At 28.5% G+C, this 25,527-nt stretch overlaps 1 protein-coding gene across 1 annotated transcript in view; it reads right to left on the reverse strand.

The window, feature by feature from the left end:
- LOC136977016 (cleavage and polyadenylation specificity factor subunit 5-like) overlaps positions 1 to 25,527 on the reverse strand; it is a 59,383-nt gene that overhangs the window by 25,125 nt on the left and 8,731 nt on the right. The window contains exons 3-6 of the mRNA XM_067272434.1: positions 17,121 to 17,321; positions 12,624 to 12,687; positions 8,952 to 9,044; positions 6,279 to 6,354 (exon numbers count right to left, since the gene is read on the reverse strand). Of these exons, the coding sequence (XP_067128535.1) occupies positions 6,279 to 6,354; positions 8,952 to 9,044; positions 12,624 to 12,687; positions 17,121 to 17,321 (434 nt within the window). The remainder of the gene's footprint in view (positions 1 to 6,278; positions 6,355 to 8,951; positions 9,045 to 12,623; positions 12,688 to 17,120; positions 17,322 to 25,527) is intronic.

Consider the following 25,527-nt stretch of genomic DNA (forward strand, 5'->3'; position numbering starts at 1 on the left):
CAGGGGTGTCAAACTGTCAGCCCCCGATGTGAATTTTTGTGGCCCACAGCCACGATGCTCTGAAATTAAATAAAACGACTTACACATCAAGATTAACTGATAAACATCTATCTACCATAATGAAGATTGTCTCAGTCTTTGAATCAAGATATTAGAAAACTAGGAGGAGGAAGATAGCGCTGGCAAGTTTCCGGTGAAAACAATTAATTTTAGTTTTATAAACATGTACATTAAATAAACGTTTAAATAAAAGCAATACTATAACAAATATATATTGTTGAGTTGAACTCATTGAACTATGTAATGTGTTTTAATTGTCCTATCTATATTTCTGCATTTTCACTTCAAATTATAATTTTAAGAAAATTTGCAAATGTGATGTGGCCCACATGAATCTTACCAATCACATTAATGGCCCATTGTTTAAATGAGTGACACATCTGAGTTAGCCAGTCAATTATCATTTGAAGTCTATGGTAAGTAAAGAATTTCCAACTCCAGAACAATAAATATTTTACATTAACATATGTATGGACGAACATCAATTTCAATTGTTCGGATTACATGGATGGCAATTAGCTCTCATTAAACAGGAATTTAAGATTCAAATCCTAAACTAAACCATTTTTCAAAAAAATATACTAAATTTCATTAAATTCTATGCTCATTTAAAATTATCAACAGATAATAATACTGTCCTGCTCATAATGCTAGATCATATAAATTAATAAAAAGTTCAATTGCAAAATATTCAAGTTATTTTGACAAACTATTAAATGTTTGATGATAATTAAATTTATTGAAAATATTTTATTATATGTACTGAAATATAAATCTTGAAATAATTTAAATCAAAGTACTGTAATAATTTGTAATTTTAAATTATCTGCAAGAATATGCAGTCTAAGTTATTTTTCTATATCAAAAAACCATGTAATAACAAACATGGTTGATTAAAGTAATGAAAGAAATAAACAAGTTCACACAAAAACATTCCTATCAAACAAAAATTATTATCCATTAAAAATTTTATAATGTATATATGTGATTTTTCGATTAGATATAAGGATAAATTGGCGATTACTAGAATGGGGAAATTTAAAGAGATGGAGTTCTTACCAATGGAAGAGGCCTTTACTATACAAAAATTTCATTTATGTGTTAAGAAGCTAAAAACTAAATTGGCCCCAGGTTTTGATGGGATTCCTAATATAATCTTAAAATTTCTACCAAATACAATTTTAAATTATATAATCAGGCAATACAATAGATTCTATGTAATGGGAATCATTCCTGAGTCATGGAATCGTGTGGTTTTTCGAATGGTATATAAGAAAGGAGATAGAGCCAATCCAGCTAACTATCGCCCGATAGCTTTACTTCCGATGTTTCGCGAACTTGTTACTGCTATGTTGGCAACAAGTTTTATCGAATGGACTGAATATGAGAATTTACTAAATCCAATCCAATTTGCCTTCATTTTGAGTGGAGATACTCAGGTTACTTTGTTTTGTTGGCCACTATACAGATCCAGTTATCCAAAAAAAGACACAAAATTTTTGCTTTGTTTGTTGATCTTGAGAAGGCATATGACTCAGTGAATGTTCGGACTTTACAGAATAAAATGTTACATTGTGGAGCGAAGAGTAATATGGTCAAATCGGTCGGGCTATTGTTTGGGCATTATGAGATGATCTGTAGATATAATGGTGATCAGGGATGTCCCCATTCGATTTACCGAGGCCTATTACAAGGAGACTCCCTATCTGTTTAACTTTTATATCTATGATATTAATGATATTTTCGATAATGACGACGATGGATTCACGATAGGTAGTACGGTGATCCACTCTATTTCGTATGCCGACGATATTGTTTTTCTAGCACCGATGGCAGTTGCTCTTAGAAGGAAAATACGACTATTAACTATGTACTTTTCTCAATTGGATTTGACCATTAATCCGAAGAAATCTCACATAATGATATTCAGGAATGGATCAAGACTTCCTAAGAAAAATATGTCTTTCTTTATTGATAATACAGAGATTAAGGTGGTCAACGAAACAAAATTTCTAGGAGTAATTTTTTCACCTTTGCTTTCGTTTGAAAGACAGACCAAAGATATGATGGTCAAAGCCAATCGATTAATCCAGGGTGTGATCAAGCTATGCGCCAAGACTCATTTGGGCTCGATCCAAACCCAGTTTAATCTATTTCAGTCCTTGGTTTTTAACTCTGTGAGTTATGCATCTCCTTTATGGTGTCTCTCCAATGTCCAGAAGCTGGAAGTTATACAGAATAAATTCCTACGTAGATTGTTTTGGTTGGATTACAAAACTCCGGGAAGTGTGTTAAGAGTGGAGACAAGTAGATTTAGTCCTATGGCGCTCATCATGAAAAGATGTTTAAAGTTGATAATTAAGCTAAGAGACAGTGGTGGCATCACATTCAATCTTTTATATCAATTATATAAGAACTCTATACAGAAACCATCTAAAAATAACTGGGTTTCTCTAATCTCCAAAATGATAAACGGTTTTGGCTGTTCGATTGAACCATTTATATTCCCGTCGGATTTTGAAGAAGAAGTATATCAACAACTTATTTGGAATGTTCTTAATATCTCTCATTCGCGAGACATAGAAGACACTCGTTTAAGAATATCACAAAACAGCTATAGTACGATGTTATTATTTCCAAGTAATAATAGTTATCTATTCTCTAATTTGCCGTTTAAAATGAAGAGACTTTATATTCAACTCCGACTTAATTCTAATTCTCTAATGTTTGATAATAAATTGTACATATACGAGAATAATTCTTGTCCAAGATGTTGTGCGTCCTTTTCCAAATTTCATCTGATTTGTAAATGTGAGAAAAGCCTTGAGTTAAGGCAAAAATACAATCTTATCAGTCTACATGAATGTGATTCGGTAGAAGCGATGTATAAAATATTTCATCGGGCAACATATCGATTTGTCTGCAATTTATGCAATTATGTTTTAAAGTTTTTTGATACTTAATTGTTTTTGTATTATTCGTCATGTTGCTTGTAAGCTGCATAACTCCCTTTGTAACAGGCTGAGGCCTTAACTAATAAAATTGATTTGATTGATTGATTGATAATGTATATATGTAGCATGTAAAAATAAAATTTACTGTTGCAAAAATACATTAATGATTAGAACTTAATTTATAAAACTTCCTACTGATATAAGGGAATATATAAATAAAATATTAGATGACTGTAATTAAAGTAGCCCTATTCAATGTTGTCTAAAGATATTTAGCAGTCCAAATGTAACCATATCTTGGTTTGGTGACATTTCAGAACATGTTAAAAACGTTTCTATAGAAATTAGTACCAAATTCACCACTACAGCACTTTTGGCACTGCAGGCAATGAAAAAAACATTTTCCTTTGCATAATCACATGCATTTCAGCCAAATTCTGAGTATAAAAGAAGCCACAATTGTTGAATGTCATTCTTAGTTAGCTACAATGACCATCACCTTGTAGGAACATGCATTTCTTATAAAACTGTTTTATGAAAACAGCAGCAATGCTGTGGTTACACTTCAGAAATTTCATTGTTTTAACAATTTATGTCAAGAACCACTGACTCTGCAAGCTTTCAAGAGAAGGATTCCTCACAATTCAAGAAAACTGAACATTTGGGAGTTCAACCTGATCAAGAACACAAACCTATCACTTCACAAATCCTTAAAGATATTACTACAGCTGTTGCTGAACAGTCAATAAATAATGTTGCTGGCTCTAAGTAAGGCATGTGCAGTGTCATGACAGTTGAGTTTATCATATGGCACAGTGTGGAAGATACTGAGAAAGTTGGAGTGTTGTTATCTGTACAAGATCAATTACATCCAGGAGTTGCTTGATGCCAACAAAGAAACATGAGTGACCTTTGCCAGATTGGAAAAGAATGTGTCATAACTGTGGAAGATCCTGGAACAATGAGGTGCATCATTTTCACCTCAATGAAATAGAAAAATCTGTAGTTCTAGAATTTGAGCCGCAGAAAACATTCACATTTTCCAGCAGATTCCACTGCATTTGCCTAAGTTATAGTCTGGTGTGGATTCAAGGCTACATTTATTCTTAGACCATTCTCCTTCAAAGACGCTTGTCCTAGTGAACCTATTACATACTCTATGAAGATTCAGAGATGCTAAAAAGATACTAAACACTTTTGTTGTACTCAAACTGCAACAGTGACAATAACTTGAGTCAATCACTTTCAAGCAAGATAAAGCACTTCTGCATACTGTATGCTGTGTACAACACTTTCTGTGACATTTCATTGATAACTGCTTGGGTGATTAGATGTACAGTACATTTCCTACTGATCTTAATCCATATGATATTTGTATTGTTGTAGGATTCAATTGTAATTTTATCAAAGATACAGTGCTAAATTTGGCAGTCTTGAAAGAATACCACACTGCATGTGAGATGCATCACAGAGGATCAATTACAGTTAATCATTGAACACATCATTCATCACATTTGGGTTTTACACCTTCAGAATGGAGAACACATTGAGCAGTATCCCTCTGCATCAATGTCTCTATATAGCATAAAACTAAACTAAACTAAAATGCTGGTTCTTACAACATCAAAAATGCCATTATGTTTTTTTATGCAGACATTTTCTGATTGTCCCGAAATGTCACTAGATTTGGTTGCATTTGAACAGCAAAATACTTATTTAAACAGCATTGAATATGGGAACTTTTTAATTATAATCACACACTATTTAATAAAAGAATAATTTACCGAAAAATTTCATCCATTAAATTCAAGAAATAAATATTTGTAAAAATTATAAATGCATGAGTAATATATAGATTAATAATAAGATTTTCTATAGTAGAACATATTCAAAAATATGGGTTTCAGAGAAATAATACATTATTCACTTAATTTATTTTAAAACATATTTAATTATTATTGTAAAATTTTTAAATAAAAAAAAATTTCACTAATTTTAAGCAACATCTTTCATTAACATAGGTTTGTTGAAAATAAAAAGCTATTATTTTGAAAATATTTTATTCAATTGTTTCTCCATTCAGCAAGATCATAATGATTGGAAAAATATCTTTAAAACTATTTTATTAACCTATTATTAGAGATTAATTTCTATTTTAAAAATTATAAACAACAGTTAAATAACTAAATATAATTATTTTGTTTTCTTGTCTGTACAGTAAAGATGTAACCCAATCATGGTTATCTAATGCCAAAAACCTAAAGACTTTTGATTCAATTGATCTATATTTTTATTATAAAAATGTAAAATTAATATTGTATCAATTAACAAATATCAATTAATTTGTGTTAGTGTTCATTATGAAATATCTTACAGAAACATGCAAAACTGTAGATGAAGATGTAAATTATATTATCAGAAGCAACCAATGAGAGGTTTCTCAGTTTAAAAATTTTATAGATACTTTTTCTCTTGTGGAGATATCTTATGTTGTTTCTGTATCTTCAACACTTAGAAACCATGCTGCACTAGTATTGCAGCAGCTAACTTATAAAGTAAAAGTTGTTAAACTATTTTTTGACAAAGCTGGGCAGATTTAATGGGCAAAAATATAACAGAATAAAATAACTTAATAAAAACAATGAATTAATTTATTATATAAAATTCAAATTTTGGTAAAGCTAATTTATCATTTTGGCACTGGCTTAATCAATATTCTATGAATATTTTATCTCAAAAAGTTTGCAATTAACCATTCCAAACAATTTTCCAAAGTTGTAAAGTCTCTTGTTTAAAGATATGTAATGGAAGAAGTAATGATTTAGCCTATTTAAAAATAAGCCGTACCAAAAAATAACATAAAATGACAGTTTCAAAGGAAAATACTTGTTTACAAATTTCTGAAAACAAAGACAAAATGTCCAGAAGAGCAAAAATAAAAATAAGCAATTGCAAATAATTTACAAAACAGTACAATTTGTCACGAGAAAAAAATAAAAATGAATCATTTCTGAAATATTATGAATAAATTTAAAAGTAATTCATAATATTGAAATTATCTTAATGAAATTTTATAGAATGGATTTGAATATAATATAGTAATTTACTTATTTTCATATAAATGAATATAAACTTTGTTCAAATGATTGATTAAATTAATGTTTTGATTGATAAAATAAATTGCATATTAATTAATAGTCAATAAAATTTTAAAATATAAATAAATTTAATCTTTAAATGAAATATTTAATTGAAAAAACTCACCTTTCTCGGGCAACTGTACCATATATAATTTTCTATGTTCTTTCGGTTTTGTAATATGTGGTGGAACATAAGGATACTGAAATAATAATACATTTGATGATGATAATTTAAATATATTACTATTTTTCTACATAATGTATTATACACAAGAATAAACAATTTCATTTACAATAGCATATTTTAAAATATGAATAAGAATTCTTAACATTAAATAAAACAATTGTGGTTATATTTTCAATGAAGTATAGTATATCTCAAAAATACATGGCATAACCTCAGGAATGAATTCGTCATATTAGACATTAAAAATAGTTTATATCAACAGAGGTCTGGAAATGCTTGGTTTTCAAGTTTGAATGTCTGTCTACGACACAAAACTGTTTGTATTACCTTACAAAGGTCTATCTTGGTTTCTAAATTATTAACTGAAATGTCTTATCTCCCACAAGTGGTTTCCTTCATCACACAGTATTGACAGAATCTGATGATTCTCCATTCTGACCATATACTAAAATCAGGGACAAGAGAATATGCATTTTGTTAAAAGTGCATATCCTCATTGCTACTGACTAGACATATAATTAACATTCAAAGATTCATAGAAATTAAGAATTAGAGAAACCATCTTTAGTTTTTAAACTATGTACGGTAACATGAATAATAAAAAAAAAGCACTAGACCATGGGTTGACAACCTTTCGGCGGTGTTGTGCCAAACCTAAGTTTTAGTGTTATTCCATGTGCTGACATGATTCTACTTAGTTTGTTATACTGGTATATATATTATCAAAATTGATCCGATTATAATGGACTTCAAAAATATATAATTTTGAAGTTAAGTTGTTAATTAAATTATGTTCTTATGTGTGAAGTGCATACATAGTTGGCAACACATAGTTGGCAACACGGAGCATAAACACACAAATACAATATACAAGCAAGAGATTTGTTTTTAATGTAACATGCCCAACAATAACCTATGGATTCCATTTAAATGTGTAATTAATAATTAAAATATAATTCTTATTACATTTATATTCAATCAGAGTGCCACAGATTGCTGAGCCCTGCACTAGAGACTATAATATACAAATAATTTGACTATGTGATTTTAGCTGCAAAGAAGAAAGAAAACTAAATTTTGATTTCTGAAAAACTCATATTTGTGAAAGTATTCACTAAGTTATTAATATGAAGAAACCTGAATTACTAGACTAAATTTTTAGTTTTTTTTTGTATGCAAGGCATCAATGCAGAGTTATGTGGTCCGCAACAATTTTGTCATTATGAGTAGACCAGACATGCAAACCAGCTAACTGAATTGATTAGTGAGGTTGCGGCTGATGTTTTCAGCACAAAAACATAACGTCAGACATTCAGCGCCGCCATCTTCTAAGCCTAGAAGTTTGACAATGGTATTTGAAACGTCAGTGGAATCATGCTTGACGTTTCAAATGCCATTGTCAAACTTAAAGATTTACAGGATGGTGATGCTGAACATCTGATGTTCTCATTTTTTGCATTGAAAACTTCAGCCGCAACCTTGCTATTGTAACAACAACAGAAAATCCATTATCATTATCATTGTAATTATTTACTGATTACAAATATAAGTTGTAGATAATTAAGTATGTTCTTAATTTTAAATTTAAAAATATGTATACTAAATAATATAAAATAGCTTATAGAAGCTTTTTAAATTTTATTGCATTAATTAAATTTATTTTTTTATACTTTGAAAAAGTTTTTTTATTTACAATTTTATTATATGATATTTATATCAAAACACATAGTTAATTTTAATAATACTGATATTTTTAAAATTTGTTTTGTTTTCTGTATTTTTATTTGAACTTTGTATTGATAATATATAGCTGAAACTAAACTTTCATGCAAAATTTAAGACTATGTTCTAATTAGATAAAATTTAGAAATAATACTGATGATGAGGTTATAGTAACTTCATCTTCAGTATTATTTAAGTTCTTTATAAAGATATATAATTTATGTATGTATGTATTATGTGTGTGTTTCCTTTGTAAAGAACATAAAATCAAAATATTTGATTTATAAAATATTACTTTGAATAATTATCGATAGTGATATAATGATAACTTATCACATCACTGCAACTTATAAAACTAGAGCAACTTATTAAAATTGTGAGTTGCATAAGCTGTTAGTTTTCTCTTTTATTTCTAAAAGATAAACTAGAAGATAATTTTTTTCTTTAATCAATAAAATTTAAAATACAGTATATTTTAGTATTATTAGTATTTAAATATTAATAGTATTATAGTATATTATTATTTAAATATATTTTTCTTAGACTAAAGTAAGAAAATTATGCGTAATATACAAGAAAATGGCTTTAAAATATTAGAAAGATATATGATTTTAGAATAAAATAATTATTATTGAGGCTCACAGATATGACTACAAACTCACTAATTACCAAATAAAACTTATTTCTTGAATAGAATAGACTGAAGAAAAGCTATTATCATCCAAATGCATAAATTAAATTCAAAATTATAGTCTAGTAGATGTGTAAAATTAATTTATTTTATTTTATCCTAAATTAATTTCTTCAGAGATTCAATATTTCCTTCCTAATGTTTATGATAATTATAATTACGACTCCATTACATAAAATACAAAATCACTTAATTACCTGTGGAGGTTCAAAATTTGGTCGCCACCAATTTCCCACAGTGTCTTCTATAATCCAGTCTGTCTGTTGAACACCATCCTGGCGACCTAATATCTAAAAAAGTTTTGAGATTTTTAATAATATACAGTTTAAGCAAATATCACAAAACCCAATAAATTTGTAAAGCCAAACAACCACAAATTACACCAGCTTACTTTTCTCTGATTATAGTTTAATTAATTACTAAATAATTTGTCACTAGAGGGAATTTAATTGTTTAGTAAATTAATTAAAATATAATTGCAGAAAAGTAGCCAAATGTAATCTGGTGGTTATTTGGCTTTAGTATATAGTTTACTTATGTCTAGTCTGAAAGGAAATATTTAATCCAGAGCATGATAATTTTATCTGCTATGTAAATATTGTAATGCTAAAAGTTTCACGTCTGTGCAGTAGGATCCATGAAAAGCATATCATAAGCTCTATACATATTTGTTTTATATGTGTTTTTAAATTAAATAACTAATAATAAATTTCAAAAATAATTAATAAGATAAAATATTGTAATTTAAAATTATGCAGAATTAATTACAGTAATTAATAAACATACAGATGTCATTTAAAATCAGCTGTTTGCATGCAATTATGTTTGAGGCATCAAGAGAAAATTTGATAACTAAATTTTATTTTTTGAAATTTTAATTTTCCTAGTAACACGAACATCTTGCAGCCATGCCATTTCCTTTTCTGTAAGAAGTCTGCTTCTACTTAAACATTTCATGTTATTCAGTTAGGTCAATGTAGCTTTATGTAAACAGAATATCTCTTGAAGTAAATACTGCATCTTTCAATAAGAGAAAAATTCAACAGAATTTATTTTGCTTCTTCTCTTTAGTAAAATACACAATAAACTTTTAACCAATATTTATTTAGAAATAAACATTAGTTTAGATAAATTAAAAAATTTAATTTATTTTTCAAATAGAAAAGTTTCTTATGCAAACTTCATACCACACCATCATCATTTTATCTCACAATCAATAAATGACTTATTATATGACTATAAATTATTTCTTATATATTACAGTTATTGAATTAAATGAAATATTCAATTATTATTTCAGATTTTATTTACAAATATTTGTTAAACAAAATATGCATCAACTCAATTCAATTACTAATGACAAACAAACTGCTGGATTATTTATTGGGCTATAATAAGGCTAATTTAATTATTAGATATAAAGTAATTTGGCTATAGGCAGGCAGTTGTGTTGCCATCTAACAATAAATTTAATAATCATTAGATAGCAGCCTAACCATCCGCCTATAGCCAAACTGCTCTATATCAAATTATCTGGCATTTCCTTTTGCATTAGTAATATTTGTCAGATTTTTGTTGGAGGACAAAATAAAACATCTATTATCTCAATAAAGAAAGAATATAAAATAAGTATATTTAGGAATTGTAGAAATAATTTTAATATAAAGATTTCAGACCTTAAATCAGTGTTTTTCAATCTACTTCTAATAGTGGCACCTCCAACTTAGTATTTTTTTTTTTTTTCCTTGTAGCTACCTTACTTCTTTATCAATGTAGTTATTGCTCATTTTGCAATACAGTCAAAAATTGTTATGATGCTGCTCAGCACAATATTTCACAGCATACCTGAAGTGCCATTGCAGCATCCTGGTTGAAAAATCAATATCATAAATTTTCATTTTCCCTACAACTAAGATATACATGAAAACATGATGCATCAAGACTGTCCATGTATCCAACTGTTCCAGTTACATTCACTTCGTGATGAAAATTTAAGAAGAAAATGAGTGACCAGCCATGCATTTTCATCCAGCTAGATAAATAACCTTGCCATCATAAGAAAGACAAGTTTATACAGAATTACTACTTGCAGATAGGGTTTGGCTCTATCATGGCTCTACATTTGTCTTAAGGACACAAAGTGTTTTGTGACAATTTATTAATTAATTAAAATTTCACCTGCTTTACCACTTGAAAAATAATTACAAGAGTCAAGACTCCTACAATTAAGCATTTCTTGATAATCACAGGCTTTACTTTTAATAAAGTATTCAAATACAGCTGGATATTCCAAAGGTGGCATTCTCTCATGTTATTATGCCACGATTTTATAGTACTAATTAGTGAAAACTACTGTCCATCTGAAAATAAATTAGAAAATACAAGTTTATATGAGAAACTAAGCAAAAATCCAAAAACTTTGCATTAGACTTAATTCTGATATTTTGTGAATATTTTGGATTACTTTGTGAATTAAATGGCAATTAAATATTTCCTGATAGATAATAACAGTGATTAATAAAATTATAGAAGCCAATTTTGCCAATTATTTTCTAGAGAGAAAAAAAATTAAAAAATAGGATTTAGGTTTTCTTAATTTTACTTTAAATTTTTAACAATTTTAAGATATTTCTCCACTGTGCAAGTAGCACACTGTTTTCTTTATATTTCAAAAATTTTAAACGTGTGTAAAAACAATTAAAAATACTCTCTTTATAATTTAAAATATAAAAACCCACAAATTACTAACAAAGTTGTCGTCATGAATAAATTTCTATTAAACATTTCAATCAATTATATTCTCAATTCTATACTTCTGCAGTTCTGTTGTTCTTGCAGTATCTTAATGGCAGCATGACAGTGGTGGCTACAGTACAGGAAAATACATGAGCCTTCTCTGCAAACTTGTGAATAAACAGCTATACTTTTTCCAGATGCTATTCAATTTATCCAAGAAGCCAATTCCTTATTTTTTTTGACATTTTCAACAATCCAAATGTATATTTCCATAAGATAACCAAGGGATAGCACACCAGATTCATCAAGCCATAACTTAGATAATTAAATACATAAATAAGATGACAAATTAATTGCCTACAATTTAATTCAAATTAATTTTTACCATTATATGTAATTAGCCAAGTTATGGTTTGATAGGTCCAGTGTTATCATTTGATTAATTTACAATTTTGGGCTTAGTTTACAGTAAAAATATATAGCTTTTATTAATAAGCAAGACACTACAATAATCCATGAAACAGTACAAGCATATACATCTCAACGTAAATATAATTCTTTCTGTTTTCTATTAAAACTATCTCTACAGTTTTATTTTAATATTGTCTCATAACTCTAAAACATCTGTAAAATAGCTAATAATGTTAATTAGAATTTTATTTATTGATTTAACTCACCAATACACAAAGGTCTCAATTTTTCCATTATAGATTCACCTGTCTTACAATATAGTCCGAATAAAAATTTTATACTAATTATCCAAAATAAAATATAAGAGTCTGAATTAAATTTGTACTTTATAGCAATAAAAATGTCTCAACATTTAATCATTCAAATCAATATTTTGCTTAATAGCCATTTGTCAATTGTGCTGTATAAGGAGATTTTTTAATACTAATTTATGAAACAAATGGTTGGTTGGTGTTTTTTGGTGCAAGGGCAACATAGGCCAAGCTGCGCCACGTCAAATGGTGAAATGAAACAAATGATATATTAATGTAATATGTATGTAATAAATATATAAATCATCAATTTTTATTAATAATAAATAACCAGAATAAATATTTAAGGTAGCAATTAATTATAATGATCATATTATTTGATTAAGAATGATTAAAAAGTATTTTACATACTTCTGTCATTAATCTTTTTAATCCTTCAATTTCATCTTCACCTGGATCCAATTCTCCTCCAGGTCTAAAATTTAGAAAAATATTTAAAATTATCTAAATTAAAATCATATTCAAATAATTATATATTATTATTATAACCAATTCCACAATATAAACTTCTAGATAATCCAATTAACAAGTCATAAAAATAACTAACTAATAAGTAAATAATTTTTCTCAGAAATGTGTGAAATAGAAATAACTTTTAAGGCAAAACTATATTTGCAAAGAAAGTTTTTAATCATATTTAATATAAAGAAAAATTAAGTGAAATAAATCAAAGAAAGTAATTAATAATTTAATACAGTCAACAGATATTCCCTCCTTTTTCAAATTCACACAAAATAGCCAGTTGTCTGCTCATATTTAAGATAAATTGATATGCAATAGATTATTCAAATCCTTACCAAAATTTATCTTCTTTATATTGTTGTTTTTGCTATTGTCTTGTTGGATTAGAATTATACATTTCACTGTATCATCATCTATGAATAAATTTATTTATTACTACAGTAGAACCCTATTATCTGAACCCCAGTTTATATATGTGTATATACCGTATTTTACGGACTATAAGACGCACCTTAATTTTTAAACAATTTTTTAAAAAAATATCTATAAGACGCTACGGACTATAAGACGCACCTGAATTTTGGAGGCAAGTTTTTGAAGAAAAAAATGCGTCTTATAGTCCGTAAAATACGGTAATATATATGTGTAAACATTCCCTGAATCAACAGATTCAAAATATAAAGTTTGGTTAAAATATGTTCAGGTGTTTTCCCATAATGTGGAAACAAACATCCAAACTGACAGAGAGACTGATCATTTCAGTTTTATTTATATTGATTTTTTTTCATAATAAAATTCATAATGTTTTATTTGTTATTTAAAAGATAAAATAAACCAAAACAAGCTAATTTAAATTTTCTACCTATACATTGTGTATGGAAATTAATTTTGCATATTTACAAATAGGTTAACAGAAATAGCATGTGAATGTGAACACAGTTTGTCTCTTTGTTGCTGTATATGGAAAATGGAGAGTCCAATGAGGATGGTTTTCTTCATGTGTTTTCTTATAATTAATGTTACTATTGATTTGTCAGTATGGTTATAAGAAAATATAGTCCCGATTTTCTGTTTAATCATTTGACTGACAAACATTATAGCAATAAAAAAAAAATGCTTTCATTATCAGAGTTAATATAACAAGTACAGTACTTATAATGATATGTAATATATGTTAGGCTCAAAGACCAAAATCGCTCATTGAGCGAAAAAAACAACCACATGTTGTGGCTAACTCAAAACGACCACAAAGCGAAATTCGTGTTGTGGCTTTCATGATATTTGACCACAACAAGTTGTGGTGATTAAGAAAAGCCATAACACGTTCTTAACGTTAGCTGATGCAACCACGTTAGAGGATCATACGACGCACGGTGGTTTGTAACTGTAAAATATGGATTCTAGCCTCTAAACATTTTTATTTACAATTTTTAATGCTGAACAACATTAGTTTTGCTCAATGAGCAATTTAGGTGTTTGAGACTAACACACATAAACCATATTAAGCTCATTTGTCTCATCAACAATTGGCAATCATGTAACATATATATAAAGAAAAGCAAGTTAATATTGCATCATTTTTAGGTTTTATTTTGCATAAAAAAGTTTATTGCCAAATATATGATATCAGTTCTCCCAAGGCAAAAATTTTAAATAAGTGACTGCAACATTAGCTTGTTGACTGTAACCTTAGCTAGTTGCTGCTCAAATTCCTTATGAATCTCAGGTGATGATAATGAAACAATACACAATAAAATACTAATCCATAATCCTTTTTATCCTTAAAAAAAAAAAATAAATAAATAATAATAATATATTAAAAATATTTTTAACTAGTTGATTGATGAGCTAAAAATATCTTGGGAGAACACTGATGTAATTTTTTTTACATTATAGTGGTGCTCAAACTTCAAATTTAACATGTTTCAGAAGGTAGATCATTTGAACTCTAAACTGTTTGAAGTTTGAATCAACTTTCCCCATTAGAAATAATGGAAAGTGAATTGATCTGTTTCCAGACCCTAAACAATACTCATCATGATAAACTTAAACAGCAAATACACATAATTTAAGGTAAAAATACAATTAAATGCTGTAAATAATAAATTAAAGCATGGAAACAAACAAAATACAAAAATACAGTATAATAAAATGAAAATTTCATTTACTGGTCACACACCATTGACCTCAGCATCTTAAATATAGTTACCAAATCAGCCACACATATGTACCACTTTCGTGCTTTACGAGAAGTTCCTTTTTTCGTCTCAATTGTTAATGCTATAACCTCCTCTTAGGTTTTATTTCTTTCACACTCTTCTTAGATTCATTGTTAATAGGTAGGGCTTATACATATAACCAAACACACCAAAAATAAAGTGAAAAAAGTACTGAAAACACATGAACATAATGCAAGAGATACTTTCACACCAAGACTGAGAGATGACTTGGGCACACAACAGATGGCATTTACACAGCAAGCATATTTTTTCACATGTTCAGTTCAAATTCCAGATCAAGTTTGAGGTACCACTGTATTTTATTTGTATGTGAATGTTACTTTCAAAGAGCCTTTAATCAATTGACCACGATCAAATAAATCAATCAAAGAATCCTCATCAATCATTTTAATAGATAGAGAAGAATAGCGAGGTTGAGGTGGAAATTTTAAATGCGAAAACGTGTACATCGGATGTTCAGCACCTCTTTCCCGTAAACCTAGAAGTTTGACAATGGCATTTGGAATGTCGAACATGATTCTACTGACTTTCCAAACACCATTGTCAAACTTTTAGGCTTATAGGAAGCTGGCACTGAATGTCTGACGTACACGTTTTCGCGTTTAAAACTTCGGCCTCAACCTTGCTAATATAATATAGATTTAACTTCAAATTCAAAGATAATATCATTAGCTTAAAACAAAAGAGAAACAAATTATTTTATCAAAAAATAATTTACCACGTTAATCAGTGAAAACTATTTCAGAAATATATTTTAACTTACAGTCTAACGTATTATAGCTAATTATTGTAAAGTACTATAACAATTAATCATGATACATTTTATCCAATATACCATACCAACTAATCCACAAAAAATTACTTTCAGTTATAATGAAAGTAACTGATAATAGTTACTAAGCTTTTGAACTTGGAAGCATTATAGTCATTACAGTAGAGAGTCGAAAATCGGAATCAATTGGGGACTGGGTTGTTCCGATTAGTCATTTGTTCCGATTACCCATTATGTACGAAAAAATACATTAACATGTCCAATGTTCAAATTTTTCTCCGTTGCGTGTCGCTTTGTGTTGAATTTTTGTCGATTTTAAACCTAACGAAAATTTTTATAATAATAATCGGGGCTATCGTATCGTTAAAAATTATTTCTGCATTTTGTACAAACAAAATAAATATATTAAAGAATATAAAAAACATGAAAATTATACTTTAGAAGTAAATTTAGTATCAAAAACGTTTGATTCAGCACGACACAGTTCGACTGAAAATTGTGCCGATTACCAGCGATTCCGATTACCAGTGTTCCGATTAACGACTCTCTACTGTAATTAGAATTTTTTACATATAATATTTAAAGTAAATGACTATGACTACTTTGATTTACAGTCAAGAACTATAATGTTTATATTATACAGTGGAACCTCGCTTAATGAGTATAATTCGTTCCAGAATCGTACTCGTTAAGCAAAACAATTTTTCCCATATAAATTAATGTAAAATACAATAATGCATTCCACACCAAAAAAAAAAAAAAAATACTTAAATATTTTATGTATAATGTTTATGCTTCCATCTCATATTTAATGTAATAATTATAAACAATTAATTTTTAATTTAGACATTTCTAAAATTTAATTTGGAATTGGTCATTAAATTTAATACGAGATGGCAGCATAACTGCCTACCTCAAAGTCAAATTAATTTATTTTTAATATTTAATTATAGCTTTTACATAGCCCAAGAATTTGGCATGTTGTTTGGCGTGTTTATTATATAACGGGCTATGGTTGTTGATGTTTATAAGTAATATGTGTGATCACAAGCGACACTAAGATGCTAGTGGAACGAGTGCTAAACACAGACTGATGGAGCATGCATACAATCCAGTCTTCCTCTCTTCTCGTCATTCGTTATGCAAAACGTCGCTCATTAAGCAAGTCATTTTTTTTACAATTTTGTTTGTTATGCAAGGTTCCACTGTAATTATTTTTATAACTGTACCTCAGTTTGAGTTATAATATGGTTGTTATCTTTAACATTTATGTAATTGAATAAAGACAGTATATTATTTCTTAATATTTATTAAAACTTTTTATTACATCTGTATAAATGTACAAATTTAAAGACAAATATTAAAAACACTTACAGCTTGAAGAATGTGGTACCTAATTGTAGGAGTAATACATGAGGTAAGCCATGTTCATGTACCAACAGAACTCCTTCAGCAGAGCGACGCATCCCATATTTTTCAAATTCTTCTCTCATGCGCCGAAATCGAGCTGGAACAGAACTATCTTTCTCAAACAAAGGTTCTTTTGTTCCAAATGTATAATTTGTAAGTGGATAGCTGAACAGAAAATTAAAAACATATTTTTATTAACATAATTCAAAACACTTATTTCAAAAAATTAGAAAATGTTTTAAATTTTCAAAACATTAATGACAGCATTTGATGAAAAATATAGTCTCCAGCAATATACATTATAGATTATTACTTTACAATGATTTAGCTGTAATATATTAATATAAAAATGTTAATAAAAACCAGACCATTAATGATAAATTCAGATAAAATATATATGGTAAACAAATTTTCCCATAGAAAAATCTGCTCTTCTGCTATTAAATAGACTGGACTCTGAAGTTTCTCCTTTTACAAATCAATATCATAGTATCAATTATAGTTATCTAAATAAGAAATGTATGTAAATAATATAGTCTAAAAAAAATCTATTTGTACAATTCCTTACACAAAATAATTTATTAAAAAAAGTATTGTAAACTTTATGCATATTCTTTATATTACAAAATAATTTCATTAATAAACAAATTAAGCAAGGATATTATACAAAGAAAACTTTAGAATAGCAGAACAAAAATCAATGTTAAGATAGACATACCAGTATAAATATTTTATACTGGAAGATGTTGAATAAAAATATGAGAATTAATAAGATTGATGTTGAAATTTTTAGACAAAAAATATGCAAAGATCAAAGAGTAATTGAATGGAATAAACAAACGATCAGAATAAAGTATCATTATAAACAGAAAAACAAGATTCTGAATACTCAATAAATTTTTAATTACGAACAAAAAAATCAGAACCGTTTTAATAAAAATGAGTTTAGTTTTTAAAATAATATACTTATAAATGTTTAATATCAAAACAAGTATTGAAATGCTTGAATTTTGTTTAAAATCAATCTTCTTTCTATATACTGAAGTATTTTTTCTTAAATTGAAACATTCTAGTTGAAAAAATTGAAAATGGTTTCAATAAAAGTTGATTGTGCTCTTCTATAAGAAATTTCTTTAATCTTGATTAACTTTAACAAAATATTTATGATATATGACATCTTTACAAGCCCTAATATTAAACTGAAAAAAAAAAAAAAAACAACAACAACTTTTTATTATATCGTAAAACATGAAGTACAATGTAGATAACTGGTTGCTATATATACTATTAATATAAAAAACTAAAAATAAATAAATAAATAAATAAATCAATAAAGAACCATTCTTGTTGGTTGTTGGAGTGCCTGAACTGCAACATAGTTCCGACGTCAATATGGAGAATATGCCTACTATACAGATGCACCTCTCTTATTTCGAGGTTAAAGTTATGCTTAAGAAAGGCTATTCGAATCCTGCACAAACCTTATGGGAAATGAGTTCTGGTAAATTTGGCTACATTTTTCATGTTTTGTAGTTCTAGTGATCGAGTTTCCATAAACACAAAATGAAAAAGTTTACAGTTTTTGAGTTATCAAGAATCGAAGATGCAAAAAACAACATAATTCATGCACGTGTTGTGAGGTCCTATATTTTATATTTTAAAATAAAGATAGATTTAGGGCTTCATAGCATGTGTGAATTACATTGTGTTTTGCATCTTGGACTCTTGATAAGTCAAAAACTGTTCATTTTTTGACTTTGCACCTATGGAGACTTTTGATCAAAATTACTAGAACTACAAAATATTTCACCCAAATCCACCATAATATATTTCCTATAATGTTGTACAGTCTTTTGATATCATTTACTCCAAATATTTTTGGCAGTTCTTAAATCGTCATCAAACAAAATCATTAGCTTATATAACTATCATAACTTAAAAATAAGTGAATTCAAAACAAAATGTGCTTAATAAAATATTTAAAAAATAAAGATTAAAAAAATAATTCTTTATTTTCCTTTAATACACAAGATTTTTATCACTCTGAATAGTGGAGTTTCCTAAATGATGTAACATGGAATGTTAATTGTCAAAATAAATACAAACATTTAACTACAACAAAATATAAAATTTGAATACAAACATATTCACATTTTTCATTGTAATATTACCAGGAAAAAATAAAAATAATAGATTAGATTAGGTACTGTACATATTAAATTATAAAATAATAAAAGGCAAATTAAAAAGATAATAAAAAACAAAAGATAAGGAACTAGCCAAGAAACAGAATTTTTTGGCGGTATACAAATGTAATCCTACAATATACAATATTTTAAGAAACAATAAGGATAGAATCCGAGGCATAGAAATGGGAGTATATCTTGGACGAACAGCATTACCATGCACATGGCCTACATTGGTTATACAAGTAGGAACTTCACCCAGATATGAACAGAAATATGATGCACAGAATAGAAGATTCAACACAGCTTTAGCCAGTTTAGCCAACATGGAATACATTGAAATAATATGGGATGAAACAAAGATCATTAGGAACAAAATCTTTCCAACCCATGGGTACAGACCAGAGAAAATGGGAAAATGGAGATATTTTAAACAGAAGTTAAGATGCCACAATTGCCTCCACACAGAAATATGCATTAACTAACGACAAGATCTCACATCAGTATAATTTAATATATATATATATTTATTTATTTATTTAATACATACATAATTGAATCTGTTATTTTTTATTTTATGTTTCAGTGTAATATTGCAAACATGAATTCTTTATTTGAATATGTTTATATACAAAACTTGGTATTTTGTTGTAATAAAATGTTAAGTTAATTAGTAAGAATATTGTTATTATTCCAAAATTAATTATTCAATGCTTTCAAATTTTAGTAAAGATAATAAATTTATGTATTACTTTTCTCTTAGCAAAGACAAACTATTTCAATTTATTCAGTAAAAATGTAACAATTAAAAGCATTGACACATAAGTTTTGGAATTTTAACTTGAAACATTTTATAACAATTTGTTTTCTAACAACATGAAGAATCCCTTGCAAGAAGCATCAAATAAGAGTGATATTACAGTTTTTTAATTAGTTAGTATGTTTGAAAAAACTGAAAAGACAACAAAACAGACATTATTTATATTACTGTATTTTCATTTCATATTTTTAGTAGTACTACAGATTTTTAAATTTTTACTTTTCTCTTATAGACACTAACAATATTTTGAAATGTATTCTAGGTAAACATCCTTTCAACATATAAAATAATTCAGGAATGTGCCTTATATATATATATAACATTTTTGCAGTGAAATATAACTTAGAATTGTAAAGAAATATGTTTAATTTAAACAACCCAAGACATTAGATTAACAAAAACTTCACATACACAGTTGCAGCAAATAATTTTGAATACTTTCTGAAATTCAATTGCCTTACAAATGATAATCAATAACAGTTTTGTAAGAGATGTGTAATATCATAGTCATTTATAGTTCCTATTTATTTGTAATAAGCACCTCCATTTTATATAATAAAAATTCATTACTCTGTATTGCATTCTATTTTATATGCCTTTTTCCAAAATCAGTCATTCCTTATTAATACGAGGGCTATTTTTTAAATAAGGTCCGTTTGTGAATGAAAGTGAGAATAATGCGCAATCACGGCAGTATACATATGCTTCTGCTCTGAGCAAGCTTGACACGCGTTTTTACGCCATTTGCAGCCATATCATCTGTCTGTATGCTGAGCAGTAAAAGTTTAAAATGTTTAAGAAAATTGAGTCTCCCGCCGACTGTGAGATACGATCTGTTATTCGATTCTTGAATTGCAAGAAACTTGGCAGCAGCGGAAATTCACTGTCAGATTTGTGAAGTTTACGGTCATAATGCTATGAGTGACAGTAAAGTTCGAAAATGAGTAAGAATGTTCAAGGATGGGCGAGTTAATGTGCATGATGAGCCACACCCTGGTCGACCTTCTCTGATTTCTGAAGATTTGGTTCGTGATGTGGATAACAAAATTCGAGAGGACCGACGATTCACGATTTCAACGTTATCAATTGAATTTCCACAGATTTCAAGATCAGTTTTGTATACCATTGTTTCGGAGAAACTGAATTATCGAAAATTGTTTTCTCGGTGCGTTCCAAGACTGCTTTCTGACAATCACAAAACAAAAAGATTAAACAGTGCTTTATCGTTTTGACTCGATACGATCATCCACACAGTCCAGACCTTGCACCCAGTGATTTTCACTTGTTTCGATACTTAAAGGAGTTCCTTGGTGGTCAACATTTCAACGACGAAGAAGAAGTGAAAACTGCAGTCGTGGATTGGGCTTCTTGACAGGCAGCAGATTTCTTTGAAGTCGGAATTCAAAAAATTGTTGAGCGGTATGACAAATGTTTAAACAAAATGGAAATTATGTAGAAAAGTAGATAAAAGTATGTAGAATATAGAAAAAAATATATTTTAACGATATTTACAGTATTTTTCTTCTTATTAAAAAACGGACCTTATTTAAAAAATAGCCCTCGTAAATAACACACATTATTTTTAAAAATTAATTGTTGTAGTCATTTATGAAATATTAATACAACTTTGACAGTAAATATAGACTTTATAATATAATTATTGAATAATAGATTTTTGAATTATTCTTATAATTAAATTCTGATCATAATTTTGAAATCTTTTAAAATTAAATATAAAATATTTCAAATACAAATACAGTAGAGCATCGATTATCCGACCCCCGATTAACCAACCGCGTTCTAGTCGGCAAATTCAAATGTCCACTAGTGATGTGGCGCTACAATATTTGGTTATGTCTTGGCTACTTTAATATTATTTTTGTTAAATTGTTGCATGTTTTAGCTGGCAGCACTGGCTCGACCATGAAAGGGAAGCTAGTATTTAAACCAGGCCTAATACACTATACTAATGTATTTTTTCATACTTTTTGGTTATCCGAGTTTTCAGTTATCCGACCAACCCCAGTCCCCAATTGAGTCGGATAATCGATGCTCTACTGTATTTCAATATTTTATATTTAATTTTAAAAGAGTTCAAAATACGGTGAAACCTCACTTAACGAGCACCTCGCATAATGAGTGGCCAGGAGAGGAGAAGTTCTGGATTGTGCACATGCTCCATCAGTCTGTGTTTAGCAATCGTTCCACTAGCATCTTACTGTCGCTTGTGATCACACATTTTTTCAAACTCGTGTTCACACATATTACTTATAAACATCAACAACCATAGCCCGTTATACTGTATAATAAACACACTAAACAATATGCCAAATTCTTGGGCTATGTAAATGCTATAATTAAATATTAGAAATTGATTAATTTGACTAGAGGTAGGCAGTTATGCTGCCATCTCGTATTAAATTTAATGACCAATTCCAAATTAAATTTTAGAAAATGTCTAAATTAAAAATTAATTATTTATAATTATTACATTAAATACGAGATGAAAGCATAACTGCCTACTTCTAGTCAAATTAATCAATTTCTAATATTTAATTATAGCATTTACATAGCCCAAGAATTTGGCATATTGTTTAGTGTGTTTATCAGACACATGATCTGTGATTTGTTTTTTTCTGTAAATCGAATTCGCATTCCAGGTTGGTTCATTCCGCACTGGAGAAAAAATGTGCTCCTTAACAATGTATATTGTATAATTTTCTTTGAATAAACATTATACATAAAACATTTAAGAATTTTTTCAGCATGGAATGCATTATTGTATTTTACATTAATTTATATGGGAAAAATTGTTTTGCTTAACAAGTACGATTCTGGAACAAATTATGCTCATTAAGCGAGGTTCCACTGTATGTAAGAATTTATTTCACCAATTAATTAAAGACAATTGATTTCAGGAAGTAATTTACTCAAAAATGTAAAATTATTTTTTCAAATTGAAATATTCATGATATTTCAATTTAAAATTTAAAAGCGTAAAAAATATTCTACTGTATTTAAAACATCATCATCATCATCATCAACAATTTAATTACAAGAAAGAAGAACCTGTTTTATTTTGTCTAATCATCATGTATTTTAATGCAAATATAATTATTGAAATTATTTTGTAATTTAAAAATTTTCAATGTAATAAAAGTTTACAAAACTTGGCACATGCTAATTAAATCAAATAAATGCTTAATTCAGGTAGACATCAACTTTAAATAATAATAATAACTATTATAAGTGCTTCAGAATTTAGATTATGTCAAAGTGCTTGGACCTTGTACCTTTTTTTGGTACTTTTCTCTTAATGGGATGCCATCTAATATTTATAGCAATGGTAAGATTCAAGCTCTGAATGAGGGATTTTGCACCACCCAGAATTTTATTGACCCTTCATGAGATATTTGCATCCCATTTTTAACATCTCTCAGTATCCTGCATAGTCTACATCCTTTGCATGTAGTCATGCACTTTGGTGCTTGCTCGCATCTCAGTGCCTGAGTGGGGTGAACCCTACACCCCTAAAACTAAATAACATCAAGTACTCCACAGTCAAGTGGGCTACTCACAGCCAGCACAGTCAAGTGAGCTAAACAGTTAAATTATAAAAAACACCACCTTTAACCATCAAGCAAAAATATTTAATAATATAATAACGTTTTCAACGGGCTTCTTCAGTTAAATGCACAGTTTATCTGTATTTACACAGGCGCAGTTACTGTTTTTCATATTTAATTCCTTATGTTCTATTTAATGTTCTTTTTTAGTATACATTTAACTGAAGAAACCCGTTGAAAATGTTATTATATTATTAAATATTTTTGCTGGATGGTTAAAGGTGGTGTTTTTTTATAATTATTCTAATTCCAGTATAGTTTAATATTGTTTCTAAACAGTTAAATAGAATAGTCTTAGTAGTGACACAAATGATGGTATCGTGCATTGGATTAAAGTTGCAACTGGGATCCTGTTAACAGAAAAGAACCCCCTTTTTTAAATTTGAAATTAAATAGATGATTAAATAAGTAATTAATTTCTTCGTAACTTTCTAGAAACTACAGGGAATGCCAGGAATAAAATTCACACCTTAAAATGTGATCTAGCAACAAATTTAATTCTACATTTGAATGTTCAGCTGATGAAGATCTATAAACTTAGTCGAATGTTTTTGTTTTATTAAAATTTGTAGCTGGCACATACTTTACAGTGGCGTGCCATCTGTGGAAGCACAGCTTCCCTTGTATTTTCTGAAATATAAATACATATTGTGCAATTACGTACTTTGAATTACTTAAAATTAATATTTTATTATAACTGCATTATGTATTTTATTACAAATTCTATACGTCATGTGAAAAAAATGATAAGATTGCTATTGTATATTCGAATATAACTTCATATATGCATATTCCCAATGGAAGCATATTGTTGAATATGGGATAGCTTCCATGGCAAAAATATTTGAATTATGTAAAGCAGCCAGATTATACGCATTTGCACATGTGTTTTACAGAGCACCAACCTCACACGATTTAGCTCGTGAATGCAACACACCAAAATATTGTATAATGCTTCCAATGATTCTATCTAGGGCCGGCACAGCTTCTCTATCATCAAATGTTACCGCACGACACTCATACTTTAAGATGTAGATTTTATGGAAGTTATATAGATTACTCCCTATGGAATTTCAGGACTGAGTATATATCTGAACTCAGGGGACCAAGATGAGTTCAACGGTATCCTACTTTTGGACCGGAGACCAAAAATAAGAAAGTTAGCAGATTAACAATTTCTTGCCTTTCACAGTGCATTCTACGTCTTAGGTTAAGTTAGACTGGGTTAGAATGCACTGTAGAACACAATGAAATACAACAGAATGAACTACAATAGAATAGAATGTACAGTGCATTCTTCAGTACAGTGCATTCTATTCTATTCTAGTTATTGTTACATACTGTTATTGATATGTGTGTTCAAGTACTACTGTGAATCAATAACTAGTGACGTTAAACAATCGGCAGCTCCTCTCTGGAAGGAGTCTGTCGGGAGCATGAACAGTCAGAAGCACAGTCATTGGGGCTACCAAGGTAAATTTTAACCACCTTCTAAAATCATTAATCTGCTAACTTTCTTATCTTTGGTCTCCAGTTCAAAAGTGGGGTACCGTTGAACTCGTCTTGGTCCCGAGTTCAGATATATACTCAAAGCCCTGAAATCCCATAGGGAGTAATCTACATAACAGATTTTATTTCTAATTCATTTCATTTCAGTAATGATCAGCTACATTTCAACTAAAAGTTACTTGTAGATATTTTGTATATATACATTATATATATATATAGGACTGCCAGAT

Source organism: Centruroides vittatus, unplaced genomic scaffold (genome assembly GCF_030686945.1).
Source record: "Centruroides vittatus isolate TY-2023 unplaced genomic scaffold, ASM3068694v2 contig_439, whole genome shotgun sequence".
NCBI lineage: Eukaryota > Metazoa > Arthropoda > Arachnida > Scorpiones > Buthidae > Centruroides > Centruroides vittatus.